The sequence below is a fragment of the Macaca mulatta genome, chromosome 7, assembly GCF_049350105.2.
Source record: "Macaca mulatta isolate MMU2019108-1 chromosome 7, T2T-MMU8v2.0, whole genome shotgun sequence".
In the NCBI taxonomy this organism is placed as follows: Eukaryota; Metazoa; Chordata; class Mammalia; order Primates; family Cercopithecidae; genus Macaca; species Macaca mulatta.
This window is the reverse complement of record NC_133412.1, coordinates 51,464,607-51,484,727: the sequence shown is the minus strand read 5'-3', so window position 1 is coordinate 51,484,727 and position 20,121 is coordinate 51,464,607. Positions and strand designations below refer to the sequence as shown.

Genomic DNA, 20,121 nt, shown 5'->3' with positions numbered 1-20,121 from the left:
GGCTCGGAGGACCTCCCTGAGGCCAGGGGCCGAAGGGTCCAGAGAGAGAAGCCCGCCCTAGGGAGCCTTGGGGGCCCCCCAACCCCGTCTTGGGGCTTGGCCCCCGACGCTGCTTGGAGGGAAGGCCGGTGCCCCCACCCTCGGTGAGTCCAGGAGTGGGGGTTCTGAGGGAAGGCGGGGCTGGGGGAGGGAGGGTCCACTGGGAACGAGGGCACCCTGAGGGCGCTAGGAGGGAGGATGGGTGACTGGAGAGGCCCTCTGGTGAACCAGCCTGGGCAGGCCTGGCTGGGGGGATGGGGGGGGTGCGGGAGCTACGGCCAGGGTGCCCCGTAGCAGGCTGAGGACTTCTGCTTCTAAAGCAGGGGCTCCCTCCCTTTCCCTCTAGAGGAGGGGCTGTGCTGTAAACCATCTGCCTCCACCACCCCTCCCCACAAAGAAAAAAAAAATCTCCAGCGAGGAAGGGTGCAGGCTGGCGAGAGGAGGGAGGCAGCGGCATTGCCGGCTGGTGCTGCAGCCTAGGAGGGCTGACGCCAGGCTCACTCTCTCCGCAGGGGGCTGCCCTCTTCCAATCCAGCTCCCTCCCCAGAGCTGCCCATATCCGGAGCCCCTTCCACATCTGGAAGACCCTGGCCACCATCCCTCTGCAGGTGTCAGTTGCATCCAGAGACCTCTGCCTTTGCAACTGCCTAGGAGTTGTGAGGGGATCCCTGCTGCCTTCCCCCATCCCAAGGGCATCTCTTACCCTTAGTCCCTGCAGAGTCATCCCCCTGCCTCTGTGTTCAAGCTCAGGCAGAGATCAGCTCTGCATACCCACAGGCACTTCAAGACCTGGAGGCCACTCCTGGGACCCAACGCCCCTCCCCCTGCCCTCCCGTGTCCTCACCTTGACCCCCTCTGCCAGACTCTGTCTTCTTCTGGGTGTCCCACTCCCCACCCAGAGGCAGAGGAGGCGGGGTGGCAGGGGGCAGGGGCTGGTTGAGGGCCGCCCAGGGCCAGGGTGGGCTGGGGGGCCGTTAAGATGTGGAGCTCTGCCCAGCCGAGGGGGGCTCCGTGGAGGCAGACGCAGCGTGTGCCCAGCTGGGGGGAGTATGGGCAGGCCTGCGGCCACGTGGTAAACGATGAACATTCGGGGCGCCCCGGACCTCGGGCAGCCCAGTGACGACCCCAGCAGTGGTGGTGAGCGGGAGCGGATTCGACAGCGCATGAAGATGGTCATCGGGCAGCTTGAGGGCATCCTTCGCGAGCTCAAGGAGGTGGCCAAGGAGCTGAGGGAGGTAAGTGAGGGATGAGCAGCGACCAGACAGACCCTAAAGCTGGCCTTCCTGGGCTTGGCACAAAAACATACTCACAAATATGTTGGAGTGTGCAAAGCTGTGTGCACATGTGTCACTCTACTGGGGACCTTCTTTCTCCTTGCTCTCCTTTCCCCAAATCCGCTTTGCTAAAAGTCTCATACCAAGGCTGGAGGGGCCTTGGTGTTGTAGAGGTTGCTTGAGCAGCATGTCAGTGGGCCTGGAGCTCTGGATTAGCACCAAGGGCTGCCAAGATGGCCAGTAAGGACTGAATCCCCGGCAGCTTCTTAGTGGAAGACACCCTTCTGGGACCCAAGCTGACCCTTGACCCCACCATCTGTCTCCCAGACTCTGACCTGGTCACAAGGGGCCCTGGGAGAGTGTGGATGGCTCTGCTGAGGTGATTCCAACTGCTTGAGGCCCAGCTCAAAGCATATCCCCAGAAATCACACAGATACTGAGAACCCTTGATCTTGGAAAAATTTAAGCCAACTATGTCCTCTTTGTCCTGGGGTAAGAATGGGTCTGGGGGTGCTGTAGTGGATAACAGAGTTCCTTGCATATTGTGGCAGGGGCAGGAATCTTCCCTAAGGGGATGCATGTCTCCATCCCACTGTTCTAAATATTTTTGCCAAGGCTGAAAAACCACTGAGAAATGCTGGGATGTGTGTGTCCCTCTCTGTCTTTCTAAGTGGAGCCGGGTTTAATTACTGCTGCTCACATCGCTGGGGTAATGAGGTACACATGTCCTCAGCCCTGCCCCCTGGGCTGCGTTCGAGTCCAAAATGCATGACCAGCGTTCTGAGCTGCTAGCCTGAATTTGCCCGCTGGGTGCCATTATACCAGCCAGGTGGGCTTTAGGCAAATTTCAACTCCTTGTAACGAGGGCCTCTGCAGAGACGGCAGGGAGAGTGATTGAGCTGGAGTTATGGGCTCAAGCTCTCCATGACTAGCTGTGCAGGAAGGTTAGGGGCTCTAGGAAGGCTGAAGAGGTGGGGTGATGGTAGGTACCAACTCCAGGCTGACAAAGTGGCATTGCAGCCTGGCCTGAGAGCCAAGGAGGAGGGGCTGTTTGACAGGCACTGTGTTCAGAATGGAGTAGGGAGTGGGCATAGAGATGCCAGGACAGGAGCTGTCCAGGGTCAGCCTCATGGAGCCTGTCAGGAAATTCCATCTCAGAAGATGGGAATGACTATTGCTTTGGGCAGACTGAGGTGGTGGTGCTTCTGCCCATGGACTGGGCTGGCCATAGTCTGGGTTGCACATCTTTGGACAGTACAATTTGGAGATCAAATGCCAGATGCCCCTGTGCAACCCTTCCTCCTCTAACCTCTTGGGTCCAAGGCACTACAGTTTCCCCCCTGCCCCCATCTTATTTTAAATCAGGGCCATAGGAACTGTCCAAAGTCTCAATCTTGGCCGGGGACATGAGACCCATGCCCTGGCAGGTACCTACAAAGAGCCAGGATTGACTCTAAACCTGGGAGTCAACTTTGATACAACTCCCAGCCTTTTCCCAGCTGGGCATCTTCCAGGCATCTGTGTTCCCTCTCCCCCCAGCATAGCCACCCAGAGCTCAAAGGGATCTCATGGGACAGCCATTTACTATTGAAGAAACTGAGGCCCAGAGAGCAATAGGGGCTTGTCCAAGGTCACACAGCCTACCAGTGGCAGAAGTAAGCCTAGAACTCGGGTTCCTGATGCCTTTTCTGGGGTTTCAGCAGGTGAGCAACTGGGCGATCTCTTTGCATTTTGACAGGGGCCTTCCAGAGATGATCCCTTATGCTCATCTGTGATGCAATAGCTCTAGAATTTATTTGCAGATCTTTTAGATGCCCTCTCCTTCCCTTTCACACTCACCCACTCCCATGTCTCCAATAGCAGAGCTCCAGGTTCATAGGCTATGCAGCCCAGAGGCCTAAGCCAGGACAGAGAAAAATGAGTCCCCTCCCCCCACACACCCTGTAGGCCATGTGCCTCCACCCAAGACTTTGGCAGGTTGCTACGGCAACCAGAGCCTACCCCGTATGCCACTGCCTGCCCGCTGCCAATGGCACCCAGCTGGGGGAGTGGGTAAGCCTCAGAACTCTCTCATCCCCCAGGCGGGGTCTAGACACAGGGTGACAGGCAGAGGGGAGTGTGGAGGAAGGCAGGTGAAGCTCTGGGAGGCCCAAGCAGAAGAAGAGATGCCATCACTGTATTCCTGTGAGATGGGATTTGCCAGAGATGGGGTTACCAAGGGGGGTGCCACACCCTGGTTTGGAGAAAAGGGTTGGAACCTCCCTGCTCTCTGGAACCTGTGGTCTTGGCTCTTGGTTCTCCAAGGGAGTTGTAAAGCTGCATCTGCCTGGCTCTCCTCAGTCCCTTTGTGTAGCATTTTTTTTATCAGGGGCATGGGTAGGCTCAAGGTTGAGAGGCATTCACTTGTTCCCTTACCTCACCCCATGACCTGGGCAACACCAGCTTAGAACCCACCAGCTGGGTTCTTGTCTCAGGCCAAGCACTCAGAAGTAGAGATGAGAATCACGTACAAGACTGTTGTGGATGGGGGGCTGCACAGATGCTTGGTGAAAGAACAAGGCCAGCGGAGTGGAAGGGCTCAGCTTTATTCCCCTCGGCCATCTTCCTCCTCTGCCTGCTACTCCCCTTCCCCAGCCCCCTGATGCCACTGATTGTGGCAGACCCTCCTCATCCTCTTGAGCATATGGCCTGAAATTCACTGAAAGATGAGCCACACCAAAGCACTTCCTCCCCAGGTCCCTCAGCCTCAGTTTGCTCATCTCTGAAATTGGGATATGGTGATTTGCACTGCACGGTGACCTTACAAGGATTTATTAGGGGCTTGGCATGCAGTGCGGGGGGTCAACACCTTCTCACACTCCTAGAGGAGTTGGAGTTCCCTCTCCCACACCTCCCTTGCCCTCGCAAACCCCTGCTATAGCTCTGCCACTGGCTCCCTGGACGATGAGCAAGTTCTATCCCATTGGTGGGGAAAGTCTTTTAAAGGATCAAGTGAGGTGAGGAACGTAAAAGTGCTTTGAAAGCTAAAATTGTGCTGCAGAGGGACATGATGGTCAATCATTAATTAGCCCTTATCTCTCCCAGGCTCCCCAATACTCCAGGATGCTGGGCCAGTCCCAGCAGGCTCTCTAAGCTCCTCAAAGTTCCGTAGATCTTAAGTTAGAGATGCAGAACCGCTCAGGGGCTACAAGCATGGGCTCTGCAGCTAGATGCCTGTAGTTCACATTTGAATTCCACTCTCTCCCTAGCTGTGTGAACTTGCAAAAGTTACCTTACCTCTCTGTGCTTCTGTTTTCCCATCGGTAAAAATGAGGAGACTACATTTTAGGCTTCCTCCCCTACCCCTGCCCCAGGGTGGTTGTGAGAATTAAATGAGACATACATAAAGCACTTAGCACAATGAGAGGCACAAAGCTCACTCCGTATCTGTTAGATGTTTTTAATGAATTATTCTAGCACTGGCCTGCTCCTCAGCTCCACGTACGGCCTTGTTTTCTGGAATCACATCAGTTTCTTAGCCATGACCAGGGAGGACAGGACCACATCCTGGCCCTTAGTTTCTCCTGCAGTCAGCATTCTCACTCCCTGCCAGTGGGGAAAGCGGATAGAGAGTGACAGGGATGGGGGCAGGAAGGGGGTCTCCAATAAGGTGGCCTTTGAACAGAGACGCCACAGAAGTGAGGATACAAGTCACTGGCTATCTAGGGGAAGAGCATTCCAGGCTGAGGGTGCAGCCAGTGCCAAGGTTTCAGGGAGGAAGTGTGCTTGGCATATTCAGGTTCGGTAAGGAAGCCGGAGCAGCTGGAGGGCAGTGAACAAGGAGAAGAGCAGAGGAAAGGTCAAGGAGGGAGCAGGGAGTCAGATTCCATTGAGCCGTGTACAGCATGGCACGGAATTTGGATTCGTTCTCAGTGAGAATCCCACACACTCTCCAGGAATCTGCTGGTCATGTTTCTGGGTGGGAATCTGCCTCCCCACTGCTTCTCTGTTACCCACCCACCAGAAGCTCCCAAGGGCAGGGTTAAGGGCCCTCGTCCTTAGCCCCCAGGTATTAAGCTTACCTTGAGCAGGTACTTGGCCTCCTCGTCCTTGGTTTTCCCCTCCCCGAGGTGTCACTTAACATGGGGGCCCAATAGTGATCCTTGCATTAATACCACCAGTGTCGCCCACATCATCGGTGACTCTTAGGTGGGATATAACTTAAGGGCATAGTTGCCCACTTTGGCCCAAACACCTTAGGAGGATGGAGAGGTTGGCACAACCTTTCCCCACCCTGGGGTGGCAGTGGAGGATCCCCCCACCGGATTTGCCTAGGAAGCAGGCATCCTGGCATTCTGTTACCTGGCCATTCCATTGTGCAGTCCCATCGGCAAGGGGCTTTGTCTGAAGGTGGCAGGGAAAGCCACAGGCCATGCAAGTGTGAGATAAATGTGGCCCAGCCAGGAAGCAGCTGGAGCAGGAGAGGCTGGGGACCACGGAGCTGTGCCAAAGTGGGTCAGCTCCATCACCCGCAGCTCAGCAAGAATTGCGCGGATTTTTTTCTTATTATTTTTGTTCACGCCTTCCTTTCCTCCCTTTTCTCTTTGCCTTCTCCTCCTCCGGACAGATTTACCGAAGCTCCCTGGCCAATTAGGCCAAATTGCAGGATGAGAGCCATGAATCATGGTCAGCTCCCTGCCCCTCCAATTCCACAGCCCCCCCAGGAAGATAATAACGTAATCACAGAATTAAAAAATAATCAGTGGTCATAAATAATGCAGAATCCCCAGTTATGTAACCAACTGCCTTGGGGAGCTGGGAGAGAGAGAAGGAGGTGGCAGCTTGTCAGGGGAGGTGAGGTAGGGCAGGTTGGAGGGTGTGGTGGGAGATCCAGGGGGTACAGGATGCTGGTTCTTGGACTACAGGTCCTCAGTCCTAGCTCTAGGGCCTTAAGGAACACAGCAAAGCTTCCACTGGAGAGGGGGCTCAGCCAGGGCTGGAGAGAGGGTTGGGGTCTGGCAATATGGAATTGTCTAGGACTATAGACCTCTTCCTCAGAAAAGAAGCCCCCAGCAGTTTTTTGTTTGTTTGTTTGTTTGTTTTGAGATGGAGTCTCGCTCTGTCACCCAGGCTGGAGTGCAGTAGTGGCGCCAACTCGACTCACTGCAAGCCCCGCCTCCCGGGTTCACGCCATTCTCCTGCCTCAGCCTCCCAAGTAGTTTTTATTAAGCCATCTGTCTCAACTCATCACTCATCCAATGGTTGTGTTTGCAAAAAAGTGCCGATCCCTGTGCCAAGCTGGGGATGTAGCGGTGAGCAAAGAGACCTAGTCCTGCTCCTCATGGGGTTTACTGTCTAGTGGGGAGACAGACATCAACCACATTATAACATATAGGTGCAAAATTGTAGCCGTGTTCAATATTGGGTAACATTTTAAGGAGAGGTGCAGGGTGCTTTGAGAGCCTTTCATAGGGAACCTGACCTCAACTGGGGATCAGGGAAGGCCTCCTTCTCGAAATGATGACAGAGCGAGTAGGAAAGGAGGGAGGGCGCATCAGGTGAGGCCCAGAGGCAGAAGTGAGCTCGATGGAGTGTGTAGGGGTGGTGAGGAGGCAGGCCTGGCAGGGTGGAGGCTGCTTGCTGGAGAGGAAAGGGGGTGGGTAGGGAGTTATGTTTGGGAGGCTTAGGAGTTTGGGGAGCACGGAAGGGCTAGAAGCAGAGGGGTAACGTGGTCCTGTTGGCTGATGGGAAAGTTCCCGAGGTGCAGCATGGAGCAACAGCTGGGAGGAAGTTGCTATCAGTGGGAAGACTAGATGGGTGCAGTTTTTCAGTGAGGGGTGCTAAGGCTGTGACCAGGACAGAGGCTGGGGACACCCCTGGCACGAGGCCTGCAGGTTCTGTCATAGCCCTCAGTCCTGCCTTTGCTCTCTCTCTAGGGCTCCCTCTTGGTCTCTTCAGAGCAAGTCATTCCTGGTCTTAAGGTGCAATGCCCAGGAGTCAAGACTCGCCCTCTGGTCCCAGCTCAGTTCCTTCCAGTCTCTGAGCCTCATTGTCCCCCTCAGCAAACACATTGAGACAGGTAGATTCAACAGTGCCTGCAGTCCCTTCTGGCTTGGAGGTTGCCTGATTTTGTGATTTTATGGTTCCATTTCTCTCTCCACTCTCTCTCTCCCCCTCTCTTTCCTTCTGTGTATATAATTATTTCCATGCACTCCAAGACAATCCCAAATTACATGTAGACAAAATGATTATTAAACCTCAGGGAAAAACCACAGATTTCAAGACATCCAAAGCAGAGAGAAAGACTAGGGCCTGCTCCACACCTGCTCTCACCATTGGCCCAGGAAACGAGGCACCAGGGAAGGGCAGTAGGGATTGTGGACTGACCCAGGCCCCCCACAGAGAAGCTGCGTACCCTCGGGTACCTCGCTTCCCTTTCACATCCTCACTATGTCATTCATCAAGTGGTGTGACCTGTCTCACCTAATAGATTGGGCCAGATTTGTCTGTGGACCTCATAGCCAGTTGGCTTTTAGAACCTCTTCTGGTTTTGTTCTTTCTGGAAACAGCCCTACTTTGGGCAAAATAGGTACTGTCCATGTGCTAGGTTTTGAAAGGCCCAATGTGTCCCATTATTCTGCCATAGGCACTGGAACTTCTGCCACAGACACTGGACCCACATCAGAGGGTCATTCCTTTGGTGCAGAACTAATTCCCACTGCTCTTGGGCCTGGTGCCGGGGCATGATCACATGTTAGCCCCCAACGGTGCATTGTGGATGTTGGTAGTCTGCCTTGTTCCATATGCTGTCCAAAGTGCATTAACTCATTAAATCCTCATGACAGCCCTATCAAGTAGGTATTACTAGAATTCTCCTTTGATGATGAGACTTAGGCACAGAGACGTTGAGTAACTTGACCAAGGTCACACAGCTGGTAAGCAGTGAAGCCAGGGTTGGATCCCACGTCTGGCTCCAGAGCCTAGGTTCTTAAGTGTTTAACTATATTGACTCTGTGATGTAAAACACATTCATATCTGTTAAATTTTCTTTTTCTTTTTTTTCTTTTTTCTTTTGAGACAGAGCCCCTCTCTGTCACCAGGCTGAAGTGCAGTGACACAATCTCAGCTCACTGCAATCTCCGCCTCCCGGGTTCAAGCGATTCCCCAGCCTCAGCCTTCTGAGTAGCTGGGACTACAAACGCACACCACCACGCCTGCCTAATTTTTTTTTTTTTTAGCAGAGACGGGGTTTCACCATGTTGGCCAGGATGGTCTCAATCTCCTGACCTCGTGATCTGCCTGCCTCGGCCTCCCAAAGTGCAGGGATTACAGGCATGAGCCACCGCGCCCGGCCCGTATCTTAAATTTTCACCACCCTGGGTGAGGAGGGGAGTGTTACTTCCTTTTACAGGACAGGAAATCAAGCCTCAGAAAGAGATAATCATCTGCCTAAGGTCTCTCAGCCAAGAGGTGGCAGACGTGGGACTCGGGAATGCAGGCCTCCCTCTTTCTCTTTCCTCCATCCCCCCAGGTTGGAACCAGAGAGGGGTGTACTAATAAAGAAGAGGAAGGGCTTCTTGGGTTGGGGGAGTGTTCCAGCCTGAAGGCTTGGGCTCCTGCCACGTGTACCCTGGATCTTCCCTGCTGCTGGGCCTGAGGCCCAGTGGTGCTCATCCTCACTAAGCATCAGGAGACCTAGCTTCTGGGCCCAGCCTGGCCTCAGCTGACCCTGCGAGGTCACAGCCAAGTCATGCAACTCCAATTCCTAATGGGATTCTGCCCCGCCCTCAGGCAGCAAACTCCACAGCTCTGGCTTGATCAGGGGAGTCTCATTTGAGGGCATAGCTGCCCTAGAGGTGATGGGGCCTCTCCTGAGGTCATCAATGCCTTGAGTTGCTGGTCTTCACCCAGCTTAAATCTCCCGGTGCCCTAAGCTAGTGGTTTTCAAAGCATGTCTCTGGACCAGCAGCAGCAGCACCTGGAGGTATGTTAGGTAGGCACCTTCTCCAGCACCACCTCAGACCTGCAGAACCAGAAACTCTGGGAGTGAGCTGAGGGACACTCAAGTCTGAGGACCCTTACCCTAGGCCAGCGCTCCCACCAGCCCTCAAGTGGAGCTTGGGTTGAGCAAGGGCTTCGGGGAGATAGGAGTTTCTCTGAGGTTCCTTTGGTGCAGGAAGGCATCATCCTGGGAGAAGCACAAGAAGAGGTGGCCTGATTGGAGGGTAGGGCCCTATCCCCACCGCCTGCCCAAGCCCAGCAGTCACAGCAGCACTTCACGATCATGTGCACTTTTGCAGGGGGCCACAGAGGGAGATTCTCAGCTTTCCAGGGACTAGCGCCCAAGACTCCTCATCTGTAAACACAGGAGATAATGATCTCATGGGTGGAGGTGAGCACTCGAAAGTGTGGTGCATCATAGGTGCTCAGAGATGGGAGATGGTGTCATTTTCTTCCCCAGTGCTTCTCAGAGCCCTTTTGCTGCCCTTCTCACTGTTATTCATGAAGCTCTCATAAGGTTGGCTGGGATTGTCATGCTCACTTGGTGGTCTGGGATTGTCATACCCACTTGGCAGTGAATGAGGTTGAGGTCCAGAGAGGTTCTGTCACCTGCCCAAAGACACACAGAACAATGTCAAAGCTAAGTCTGGAATCCCGATGTCCAGATTCCTCCAGCTCTTCTGGAGGCCTCATCCCACTCCTGTCCTGGGCAATGGTTGAGGGGGCCATCCCGAGGCATCAGCACTCAAGCAGCTTCTCAGAGTCATTCCTATAAACAGAGTCCTAGAATCTCAGATGTGGAAGGAACCTTGGAAGTAAACTAGTTCACCCACCCTCTCTGCATACAGACTGAGCAACTGAGACCTAGAGAGGGAAAATGGTTGACCAGGTCTCCTTCATCCAGCCCCTGACTCCTGACCAAGTAGTCTTCCCACTGGCCCAAACCACTCTGGCCATCACTTTTGTCCTTGCTTTCCTCTCACTTTGGGGCACTCACTACCCCAACGCCTTGCCAAATACCTAGCACATCCCTGGACAGCATCAGTCCTCAGCAAATGTTTATTGAATTAAGGACTTACTGAGTTAATTAATTAATTGCCTGCTCTGACCCCAGGTGAAGGCACTGGAAAGGCGCTGTGGGCTGGATTCTGATCTGGATAACTCACTGTGGATCTCTTGGTCTCCGTCACTCTGACTCTTGGCATCTCTGCTTTGTTTTCATTGTTTTTCTGTTTTGTTTTTGGTTGGAATCTTCTCTCTCCCTTCTCTTGCTCTGTCCCGTCCCTGTGTCTCTGACTGAATCTCCCTCTTTCTCCCACTGTCTTCCTCCCTGATTTATGTGCTGACAGTGGCCACCCAGGCAAGGGAGTATCCCAAGGCAGAGCCGCCTATATAGAAGCTGAGGGCTTCACTTTATGCGAGGCAGGCCGGGGTGGAGTGATCTCCACAGCTGAGCTGCCCCCTGAGTGCATTGAACAAGCAACTCTGGGCCCAGAATAGATAGCTTCTTTATTGCTTATCAAATAATGCTTGCTTTATTCCTTCTCTCAACAAGCCAGGATTGATCTCCACTTGTCAGTGGGCAGGGAAGGGGAAGGAATGAGGAGGCTCTCGGAGACGGAGATGGGGGTGGGGTGACCCTGCCGGTGCTGTACACCCGGTGTTCTTGCCCTGATGGATGGTGGAGACCCAGGGGCGACAGTCACCGGCCAGCTGCAAGGACTGGTCCAGGATGCTTTAGAAAGCCCACACAGGGTCTTCCTTGTGATCACCCACATCATTTCCTCTCTGAGGGTGTGTGGGCTGCTCAGCTCCTTGTGGAATGCGCTTGCTGGAGGCCCTCAGCCCCTCTGAGATGGCCCCCTCTCAAACTAAGGAAGATTCATCCCTGATCACCAGGGCTGCCCCCAGAGCAGCTGCTGTGTTTGGGAGACAGGGGTGAGTGAATGGATGGTGTGCAGGGCTGGAAAGCAGTTCCCTCTCCCCCAGGACACTGAAAAAGCTCTGTCCAGCCTGATCTGATTTGGGCCCTCCACAGGGCAAACCAGCCTGTGACCTCCAGGCCAGTCACCGTCCTGCAGGCTCTCCCCTGTCCGGTATGCTCACCAGCCAGGGGTTCTACAGGGACGGGACAGAGACACACACACCTGGCTGACGCAGGGACCCACCTGGCCCCTCTCATCTCCTCTCCCCTTTCCTGGTCAGGTGGTGAGCCAGATCGATAAGCTAACTTCGGACTTCGACTTTGAACTGGAGCCGGACGACTGGACCACAGCCACTGTGAGCAGCACCTCTAGCAGTGACAAGGCGGGCGTGGGCGGCCCCTTTGACCTGGGCCACCTGGACTTCATGACAGCCGATATCCTCTCAGACAGCTGGGAGTTCTGCTCCTTCCTGGACGTCTCTACCCCCTCGGACTCCGTGGACGGTCCTGAGTCGACTCGGCCAGGGGCTGGCCCTGACTACCGCCTCATGAATGGTGGCACGCCCATCCCCAATGGGCCACGAGTGGAGACCCCAGACTCCTCCAGCGAGGAGGCCTTCGGTGCTGGCCCCGCAGTGAAGAGCCAGCTGCCCCAGCGGACCCCAGGGACGCGGGAGAGGGTGCGGTTCAGTGACAAAGTGCTCTACCACGCTCTGTGCTGTGACGATGAGGAGGGGGATGGCGAGCAGGAGGCGGAGGAGGAGGAGGTGGGCTTGCCCCCAGAGCCTGCCCATACAGAGGCCCACGCAGGCCTCCACAAGCCCTCCCCAGCCCCCTACAAGTCACGGCGCTCTCCACTGACCAGCCGCCGCTCAGGCTCTACCTTGGCCCCTGAACAGACTCGAAGGGTCACGAGGAACAGCAGCACCCAGACAGTGTCAGACAAGAGCACACAGACGGTGCTGCCTTACACAGCCACTAGACAGAAAGCCAGGGGGAAAAACTAGGGGCTGGGGAGGGGGCCAGGGCGGTGGGCACATAGAGCTATAAATATATATATATATATATATTTAAACAAATGAAGTCATAATAAAATTTAAAAATGCTAAGGATCCGGCCCCACAGGCCCCAAAGCTTTCACAGAGCTCCTCTTAGACATGAAGATGCCCACTGGCCTCCTAGGTCCCAGGAGGTGTGGGCAGGACTGCCCTTCCTCCCTTCTCATTGTGGGGCTCCTGAAGGGGGTGTCTGAAAGTATGTAAATCTTATGGGAGGTCTGATCCTCCTCTTGCTAGCCCCTGAACTCTGTGGTGAAGTCTGGCTGCTGGCCAGGGCCATGTCCTAGAGAGGACTCCCCTGCAGGAGGCGGGCTCTAAAGGGAGTGGTGTCCCTTTAGGCCAGGGTTCACAGTCAGGGTGGTTTGAAGACTGCAGGACTCAGGGCCTGGGGGTGGCATCACTCTGGCCAGGCCCTGCATCACTTGCACCCGCCATCTTTCTACTCCAAGGCAGACTTATTCTGCGATACATAGCCCTGCCTCACCCTCTTCTATCTTAGGGTTGCCTGGGATATAGGGGCATGGCAAGCTGCTCCCATGGCACAGTCCTCCGTGCTGGGATGCTGGGCATCCACAGAGCCTGGAGGATCGCCTGGGCTGGGCAGGGGTTTGATTGGAGGGTCTGGACCATCCTCAATCCTTTCAGCTTTGATTTTCAGCCTGGTCCTGAGACCAAGAGCAAAACCTCAGGGCAAAGCCTCAGCCAGCCCTGGCGTGGCCCTAAGCGGACCTGAGATCTGTGCGAGGAAGTAGGCAGCCACTTCCGTGGGGCTACAAATTAGAGCCATAGACAGGCTCCTGGCCACCTTCACCAGGTGGGCAGCCTCGGAAAGGAGCCCAGTGGCCCCCACTCTGTCCCCACATCTCCACACCCAGCCCCTGAGCCCACCTCAGCAGGTCCTGAACAAAGACGAGGTGACAGCCTAGAGGCACCAGGGCTTCATCTGAAGCATGGTCCGCACAGGGACAGCAGCTGAATATCCTTGGGATAATAATCACAATTATATTGCTCACATTTATTGAGCAGGTCTCTATGCTACTTCTATGCCCAATACTTTTTATAGCATCATCTCATTTAATCACCACAATAACCTGACAAGACAGGAACTATTATTAACCCCATTTTTCTTTTTCTTTCTTTTTTTTTTTTTTTCTTTTTTTATTTGAGATGGAGTCTCGCTCTGTCACCCAGGCTGGAATACAGTGGGGCGATCTTGGCTCACTGCAACCTCCACCTCCCAGGTTCAAGCAATTCTATCACTTCAGCCTCCAGAGTAACTGGGACCACAGGCGTGTGTCACCACGCCTGTCTAATTTTTGTATTTTTAGTAGAGATGGGTTTCACCATGTTGGCCAGGCTGGTCTCGAACTCCTGACCTCAAGTGATCCATCAGCCTCAGCCTCCCGAAGTCCTGGGATTACAGGCGTGAGCCACCATGCCCCTGCCTGTCCCCGTTTTACAAATGAGATGACAGATTCAAAGTAGTTCGGTACCTGCCCCAAAGCCACAAAGCCTGTGCTACTCTGCCCCCAAGACTTAGTGGTTTCCAGGCTGTTCCTGGCTCAGCTAGCTAGCTGTGTGACCTTGGGCAAGTCCATTTGCCTCTCTGAGCCTATCTACCTCCCCTATATAATGGGTCTGGTAGTCTTCACCTACCTCACCAGCTGCTGTGGGGCTCCAACAAGATGGTGACTGTGAAAGCACTTGACAAACTGAAGGCACTGGACATGCCTTGTGGTCAGTGTGGCCTCAACCCAGATGTCCAGTGATTTCCAGGGCACAGGGGCTTTGAGTGGGGCCAAAGAAAACACCCTCATCCAACTGGGAGCCACCCCTGGGTCACAAACACTCCATTGCTTGGTCCCTCGCAGTAGCTCAAGGTCAGAAGATGACTGCCCCTTGCTCGGCGTGGGGAGGTGGGGCTGGCAGCACAGCAAGGACATCATTGTCCTCCCTGTTGCACATTTCAATTGAGGCAGGTTTACAGCCCCTCAGCGTCTATCCGGAGGGGGCCTGAGCAGCAGGCCTGGCAGCGTCCACTGCTCCTGCCTGAGGAGGTGCTATCCAGCCCTGGCCGTGGACATACAGTGAGATTGTACAGGCAAGTCTGGAGCAGTTGCAGGGGATATGATCTGGACAAGACTGAGCAGACCTAGGGAGCTCTACAGTGTAGGGCTTGTTCCTCAAGCTCATGGTGAGATCAGAGCCCTAAAGAGTTAGCCAGGGTGCAGCCACCAGTGTGGAAATCCAGGGATGGCGCAGGCCATGGCCAGCTCTTCCCAACTCAGGTCTGAGAACCAGGGGTCTGAGCCCCTCTATCAGCCCCAGGAAACCCTCAGGCATTTGATGCTGATCAGCGATAGGGCTCTGGTTCAGAGGATGAAGGCCAGGGGCTCCTCTGGGGAGAGGGGCCAGCTGCATTCTGCCCCACCCTGAGAGTGAGGAGGGGGCAGTCTCCAGGAACGGGCCCACCTGGTGCTGAGGATGGACATAACAGTTCTCCCTCTGAGGCTTGCATTTCATCTCTCATGGCAAGATCACTTTCAGGCTTACAGTTTCTCATCTTTGCAACAGTCAGGGAAAAGAAACCTACAAAATAGCTCCCATTTCACAGAGGAAGAAACTGAGAGCCAGAGCTAGGGATCTCTGATATAGCCATGGGATCCCCCACCCCACGCTGGCTCTATATGACTCTGTGGTCGTGGCTAATGTCCATCAGTCGCCCCCTGCTCCCCTCCCTGGCTGTTTGCCCCAAAATGGGGCAGTGGTGGGAGTATGTCCTGGAGGAGGGGGAAGTGGGATACAGGTAGTACTTGGCTGACTTCACAATTTTGCCACACTCAGTCTGGGCCTCCTGACAGTGGCGTGGGATCCCTATGGCTTCCCTGTTTTTTTTTTTTTTTTTAGATGGAGTCTCGCTCTATTACCCAGGCTGGAGTGCAGTGGTGCAATTTCCGCTTACTGTGACTTCTGCCTCCCAAGTGAGTCTCCTGTCTCAGCCTCCTGAGTAGCTTGGACTACAGGCATGCACCACCACTCCCAGCTATTAATTTTTGTATTTTTAGTAGAGACGGGGTTTCACCATGTTGGTTAGGATGGTCTTGATCTCTTGACCTCATGATCTGCCCACCTCAGCCTCCCAAAGTGCTGGGATTACAGGTATGAGCCACCACACCTGGCCAAATTTTTTTTTTTTTTTTTTTTTTGAGATGGAGTCTTGCTCCATCTCCCAGGCTGGAGTGCAATGGTGCGATCTCACCTCACTGCAACCTCCGCCTCCTGGGTTCAAGTGATTCTCCTACCTCAGCCTCCTGAGTAGCTGGGATTACAGGCACCCGCCATTATCCCCAGGTAATTTTTGTATTTTCGTAGAGATGGGGTTTCACCATGTTGGCCAGCCTCGTCTTGAACTCCTGACCTCAGGTCATCGCCTGCCTTGGCCTCCCAAATTGCTGGGATTACAGGCATGAGCCACTGTGCCTGGCCTTGTATTTTTTTAGTAGAGACATAGTTTCATCATGTTTGCCAGGCTGGTCTCAAGCTCCCGTCCTCAGGTGATCCTCCCGACTCAGCCTCCTAAAGTGCTGGGATTACAGGCGTGAGCCACTGCACCCGGCCCCGGTGGCTTCTTCCGACTTGAAACACAAAATGTGGCCAGCTAGGGATAGAGAGAATTCTGACTTTCAACATTGCTGAGCCTGGCATGGGCTGCTTCTGGGTAGTGAGCTCCCTATCCTTAGGGTAGACACAGCCATCCCTTGGGTCCTTCCTCCAGACCTTCCAAGTACAGCCCTTTGCTGCTCTTCCCTGCCTCCAAACCTTTGCCAGTTTCTGGGTTTCTTTATCCAGGATGTTCCATCAGATCTCTCTGCTTCCGGAAAGTCCTGTTCCACTGACCATCTACTGTGTGCACAGGCTGTGCTGAGTGGTGCTTTGGAGGGGTGAGAGGGAGCTGGAACCTGGTGATGGAGAGGATTCATAGCATGATGAATAACTCAAGTCCACTGGGCACGTGCTAGGCACTGGGCATTGTTCTAAGTGTATGTCTTATCTCATTTATTCCTCACAGCACGTATGAGATAAGCAATGTTACTTATGTCTAAGTAGCTTCCAGATGACGAAATCGAGGCTCTGGGAAGTGAAGCAACTTGCCTAAGGAAACACACAGGATGGGCTATGGAACCAGGATTCGACCCCAAACGCAGTGACTTAGCACTCAAACATCTACTGCAGTTAAAATGCCTAGAGTGGGTGGCCTGGTCACTGGAGGTGAGGGTGGGGGCTGGGTAGTCTGAGAGCCAGGCAGGCCTTCGGGGTGAGGGGAGTGTTGGGGTGAGGAAACATGTGAACATGCCTCAGTCTTTGGAGAACTTGGTTACTGTTAACCTGAATGTCACCACCCCTGACTCAAAGACTGGCACCAAATGGATTATGGGTTCAATAAATGTTTGTTGAATGAATAAATGAGCCCCATTTGTAGAGGGGTATCCACTGTGCATTCATTCAATCAGCTTTTATTGCAGACCTCCTGTGTGCCAGGTCTCATGGTGCTTGCACACACAGATACACACAACTCCCCTGTGAGGGTCTGGTCTGGTGTGTCTTGGGGCTGGGGAAAGTCAAAACTGAAGGGTGTGGCGTTTCGGCACTAAGGGAGCCATAGCTCTGCTGGGTCTAGCCCGGGATGCCAGAGAAAGGAACCAGAAGTGGGAGACATGTCAGCTTGGTGAGGCGACCACTCTGGGAGATGTCCTGGGAAGGGTGGGGGTCCCCAAGCTGACACTCCATTAACAGGGTGGGCACATTGCCATGTCCTTGGTGTCTAAGAATGAGGAGGCATCACTGTCTGTATTTTATAGATGAGGGACAGATGATGTCGTCCCCAGAAATGGTCTAATGGGATCAAGGGACAGAAAGGAGGGCAAACTATTCAGAGACCCCAGCACTATCCCCTGTCCTTAATGAGGCCTTGTCAACAAGAAGGGAAAGTAGGGTGTAGCGGGGCTGGGAATTCCAGAGGCAACAGGACCAGCCTTCCACCCACCCTGTCCACTGCTGACTTCCCTTTCTCTGTTCCAGCCCCTCCCACACCCACCCATCTCCCATTCCACAACTGAGACTTGTATAAGAAAACTGATGTTTATTGACAACCTAGTATATGTCAGGTACCATGCTACATCTTTTAACAAACACTGAATGACAGATTTAGTTGTACCTAGAACAGAATATGTTGCTCAATAATTATTTATTGAGTAAATGAAATAACCACAATCTTTATTTTGCAGGTCAGGGGAGGAAACTGATGAACAAATAAGGAATTCGTTCTAAGTTACACAGTCAGAAATTGGCTGATCTGGGGACTGACATTGCCATCATTATTTACACTATATATAAGTGCTACAATTTATAGAATACATACTATGTGATTGTTAGGCACTTTACATAGTGCTCACCAGGGTTTGGGCCCTGACTTCAACTCCGCTTTAGGCCAGACTTTCAGAACCACCCCCTAGTTTCTGGCGGGTCTGGGGCACTGACTGGGTGACTAGCAGAAAAACAGCTCCAAGCCCAAAGCATCCTTCCCCCTTTCCATTTCTCTGACAGAGCCAAGACAAGCCTGCCCTAAGCCCAGTGAATGTCCCGGCCCTTTCTGGTCTAGGCTGACCTGACAATGGGTGGGGCTGGAGTATCTAGAAAAGGCTTCTGGGGGCCCAGCGCGGTGGCTCATGCCTGTAATCCCAGCACTTTGGGAGGCTGAGGCAGGTGGATCACGAGGTTAAGAGATTGAGACCATCCTGGCCAATATGGTGAAACCCTGTCTCTACTAAAAATACAAAAAATTAGCCGGGTGTTGTGGTGGGAGCCTGTAATCCCAGCTACTCGGGAGGCTGAAGCAAGAGAATCATCTGAACTCAGGAGGCGGAGGTTGTAGTGAGCCGAGATTGTGCCACTGCACTCCAGCCTGGCAACAGAGCAAGACTCCGTCTTAAAAAAAAAAAAAAAAGGAAAAGGCTTCTGGAAGGAGGGTGAATTTTGCATGGAACTTCACTTGGAATGGAATAGAGCTGGGTCACCTCGATGTGGGAATGAAGGACACAAGGAGCTGGGGGAACCATATAGGAGACGGTGGAGAGAGCCATCATTGAAGTAGAGGTGCACGTTGGTGCAAAATGGAAAAGATAAGAGCACCTTCTGCAAGGGAGTTTTGAGTCCCCAGAGCCCCACTCAGAGCCACTCCGTCCTCTTAACTGTGGGGGAGGAAGCCAGGGTATCCTGATACTGGGAGAAAAGCCTTATGATAGCTCAGCAACAGTTATTCAGTAGACCATCACGATGGGGACCCACTCTCACGAATAGATAAGAAGAGCACACAATTAGCACATTGGTAAGTATCACAGATATGCTAAGTCCTTGAAGGTAATTGGATCTTGCAAGTGGGTTAAACGTCCCTCCTGCAATGCATTTGCAGTACCCTTTTCTTTCTCCCACAGGGCAGAGGGGTGGGATGCTGGAGCTGCCTCTTCCTGTAACATGTTAAACGGGAGCTAGCTGAAATTCTGATGCAACCTGACTCTTCCATTGGCCTGCCCTGAACCCCTACTACAGGGGCAAGCACAGCTGCCATCACCACCTGCCCACCCCCACCTTACCTGTACCAGTCATGCCAGCCTAGGGGACCAAAGGGTCATGGCGGGTGACCTCAGGCTGATGCTATCCAGGACCCAGGTGCTGTGCTGATCAGACCTGACTCCCTGCCAGGAACACTCAAGCTCACACACCTGCCTGAGGCTCTTGGCTCTCAGTTCCTGCTCAGGCTGCTCTCTTCCTATTATGCTGGGACGTGTAAAGTCAGGCGCTTCCCACTGTGGACAACAAATCTGACGGTGCAGACCCACCCTGGTGTCCTCTCCTCCCCCACTGTCTTAGAAGAGCCACAGAAACCCAGTCTCCAGGCACCACCCGACCTGTCCTCCACCCCCAAAGAAAGCAGGATGGGGTGGGGGTTGCAGGTGTCACCGCAAGGCACAACCTGTGGAGCAGCGGTGGAAAGAGACCAAGGGGCCCTGATCTTTGTGGGGTTCCTGGATGCACCATGGCCAGTGGTGGGGCCTTCCCAGGAGACCCCGGTAAGATGGACAATTTTTCCTTAAATGGCTGAGTGTGAGCAGCTTCCCAAAGGAGGTAGTGATGGCTGAGCCCACCTGGTGAGGTGGGGAAGGAGAAGGAGGTTCACTAAGAGGTAGTGACCCGGGAGTGTGGGGAGGGGACAGAACCCTGATGCCTACCCATAGGCAACAATCTCGGCACCATCTCTCCCTTTTGCCCTCCAGACACGACCATTCCCTTAGGGACAGTACTGGGAGGAGGCTTATTTGCCCCTGAGACCCAGCGGGAGGGTGGAGGGTTAAATACAGAAAACCACCCAGTGAGAGCAGTGATGAGCTCTCCAGGCGTGATGAGCTCTTCCTCCGGCCTGCATGGGGTGAGGATGGTTAGGGTAAACCTGTGATCCCAAAGGCACCAAGGGGAGCACCAGCAGGTCCCTGGGATATGGGCTGGGAGCAGGAGGCAGGAGCCCCACTTGGCAAGGAGATAGCTCTAGGACATGTTCCCAGGGATGCTCAGTCTGACACCACTTTAATGAGTGGCACATGCTACCATGACCTGGGACCTGAGAAAGAGCTGCCAGCCCCTCTCAAGACAGACTTCACTCCAATGCCTAGTGTAGACAAGAAGAGAAACTTTTTCAGGGTGGTGCCCCAGACATGGAGTTCAGTCTTGCCAGTCACATATGGGCCTCCCAAAGGGTTCCAGTCTTTCTTAAGGAAAACCATTTCCTCTGGCT

At 53.8% G+C, this 20,121-nt stretch overlaps 1 protein-coding gene and 1 long non-coding RNA gene across 5 annotated transcripts; both read left to right on the top strand.

Moving 5' to 3' along the window:
- Window positions 1–4: 4 nt before the first annotated feature.
- INSYN1 (inhibitory synaptic factor 1) lies at window positions 5–12,326 on the top strand. Of its 4 annotated transcripts, none has more exons than XM_015142611.3 (3): window positions 5–143; window positions 552–1,274; window positions 11,499–12,326. In XM_015142611.3, exons 2-3 carry the CDS (start codon window positions 1,119–1,121, stop codon window positions 12,222–12,224), a joined length of 882 nt encoding a protein of 293 aa, XP_014998097.1. In that variant the 5' UTR covers window positions 5–143; window positions 552–1,118; the 3' UTR covers window positions 12,225–12,326. The 4 variants fall into 4 exon arrangements, with proteins under 4 accessions (XP_014998097.1, NP_001180929.1, XP_014998098.1 ...); XM_015142612.3 differs by lacking the exon at window positions 5–143 and adding an exon at window positions 9,593–9,684 and having other exon boundaries at window positions 1,192–1,274; XM_077937841.1 differs by lacking the exon at window positions 5–143 and having other exon boundaries at window positions 1,221–1,274; window positions 11,499–11,573; window positions 11,665–12,326.
- Window positions 12,327–13,599: 1,273 nt separating this feature from the next.
- LOC144329984 (uncharacterized) lies at window positions 13,600–16,739 on the top strand. The gene is made up of 2 exons (XR_013395760.1): window positions 13,600–15,434; window positions 15,740–16,739. It is a non-coding gene; the product is annotated as an uncharacterized LOC144329984 (long non-coding RNA).
- The last annotated feature ends 3,382 nt before the right edge of the window (window positions 16,740–20,121 follow it).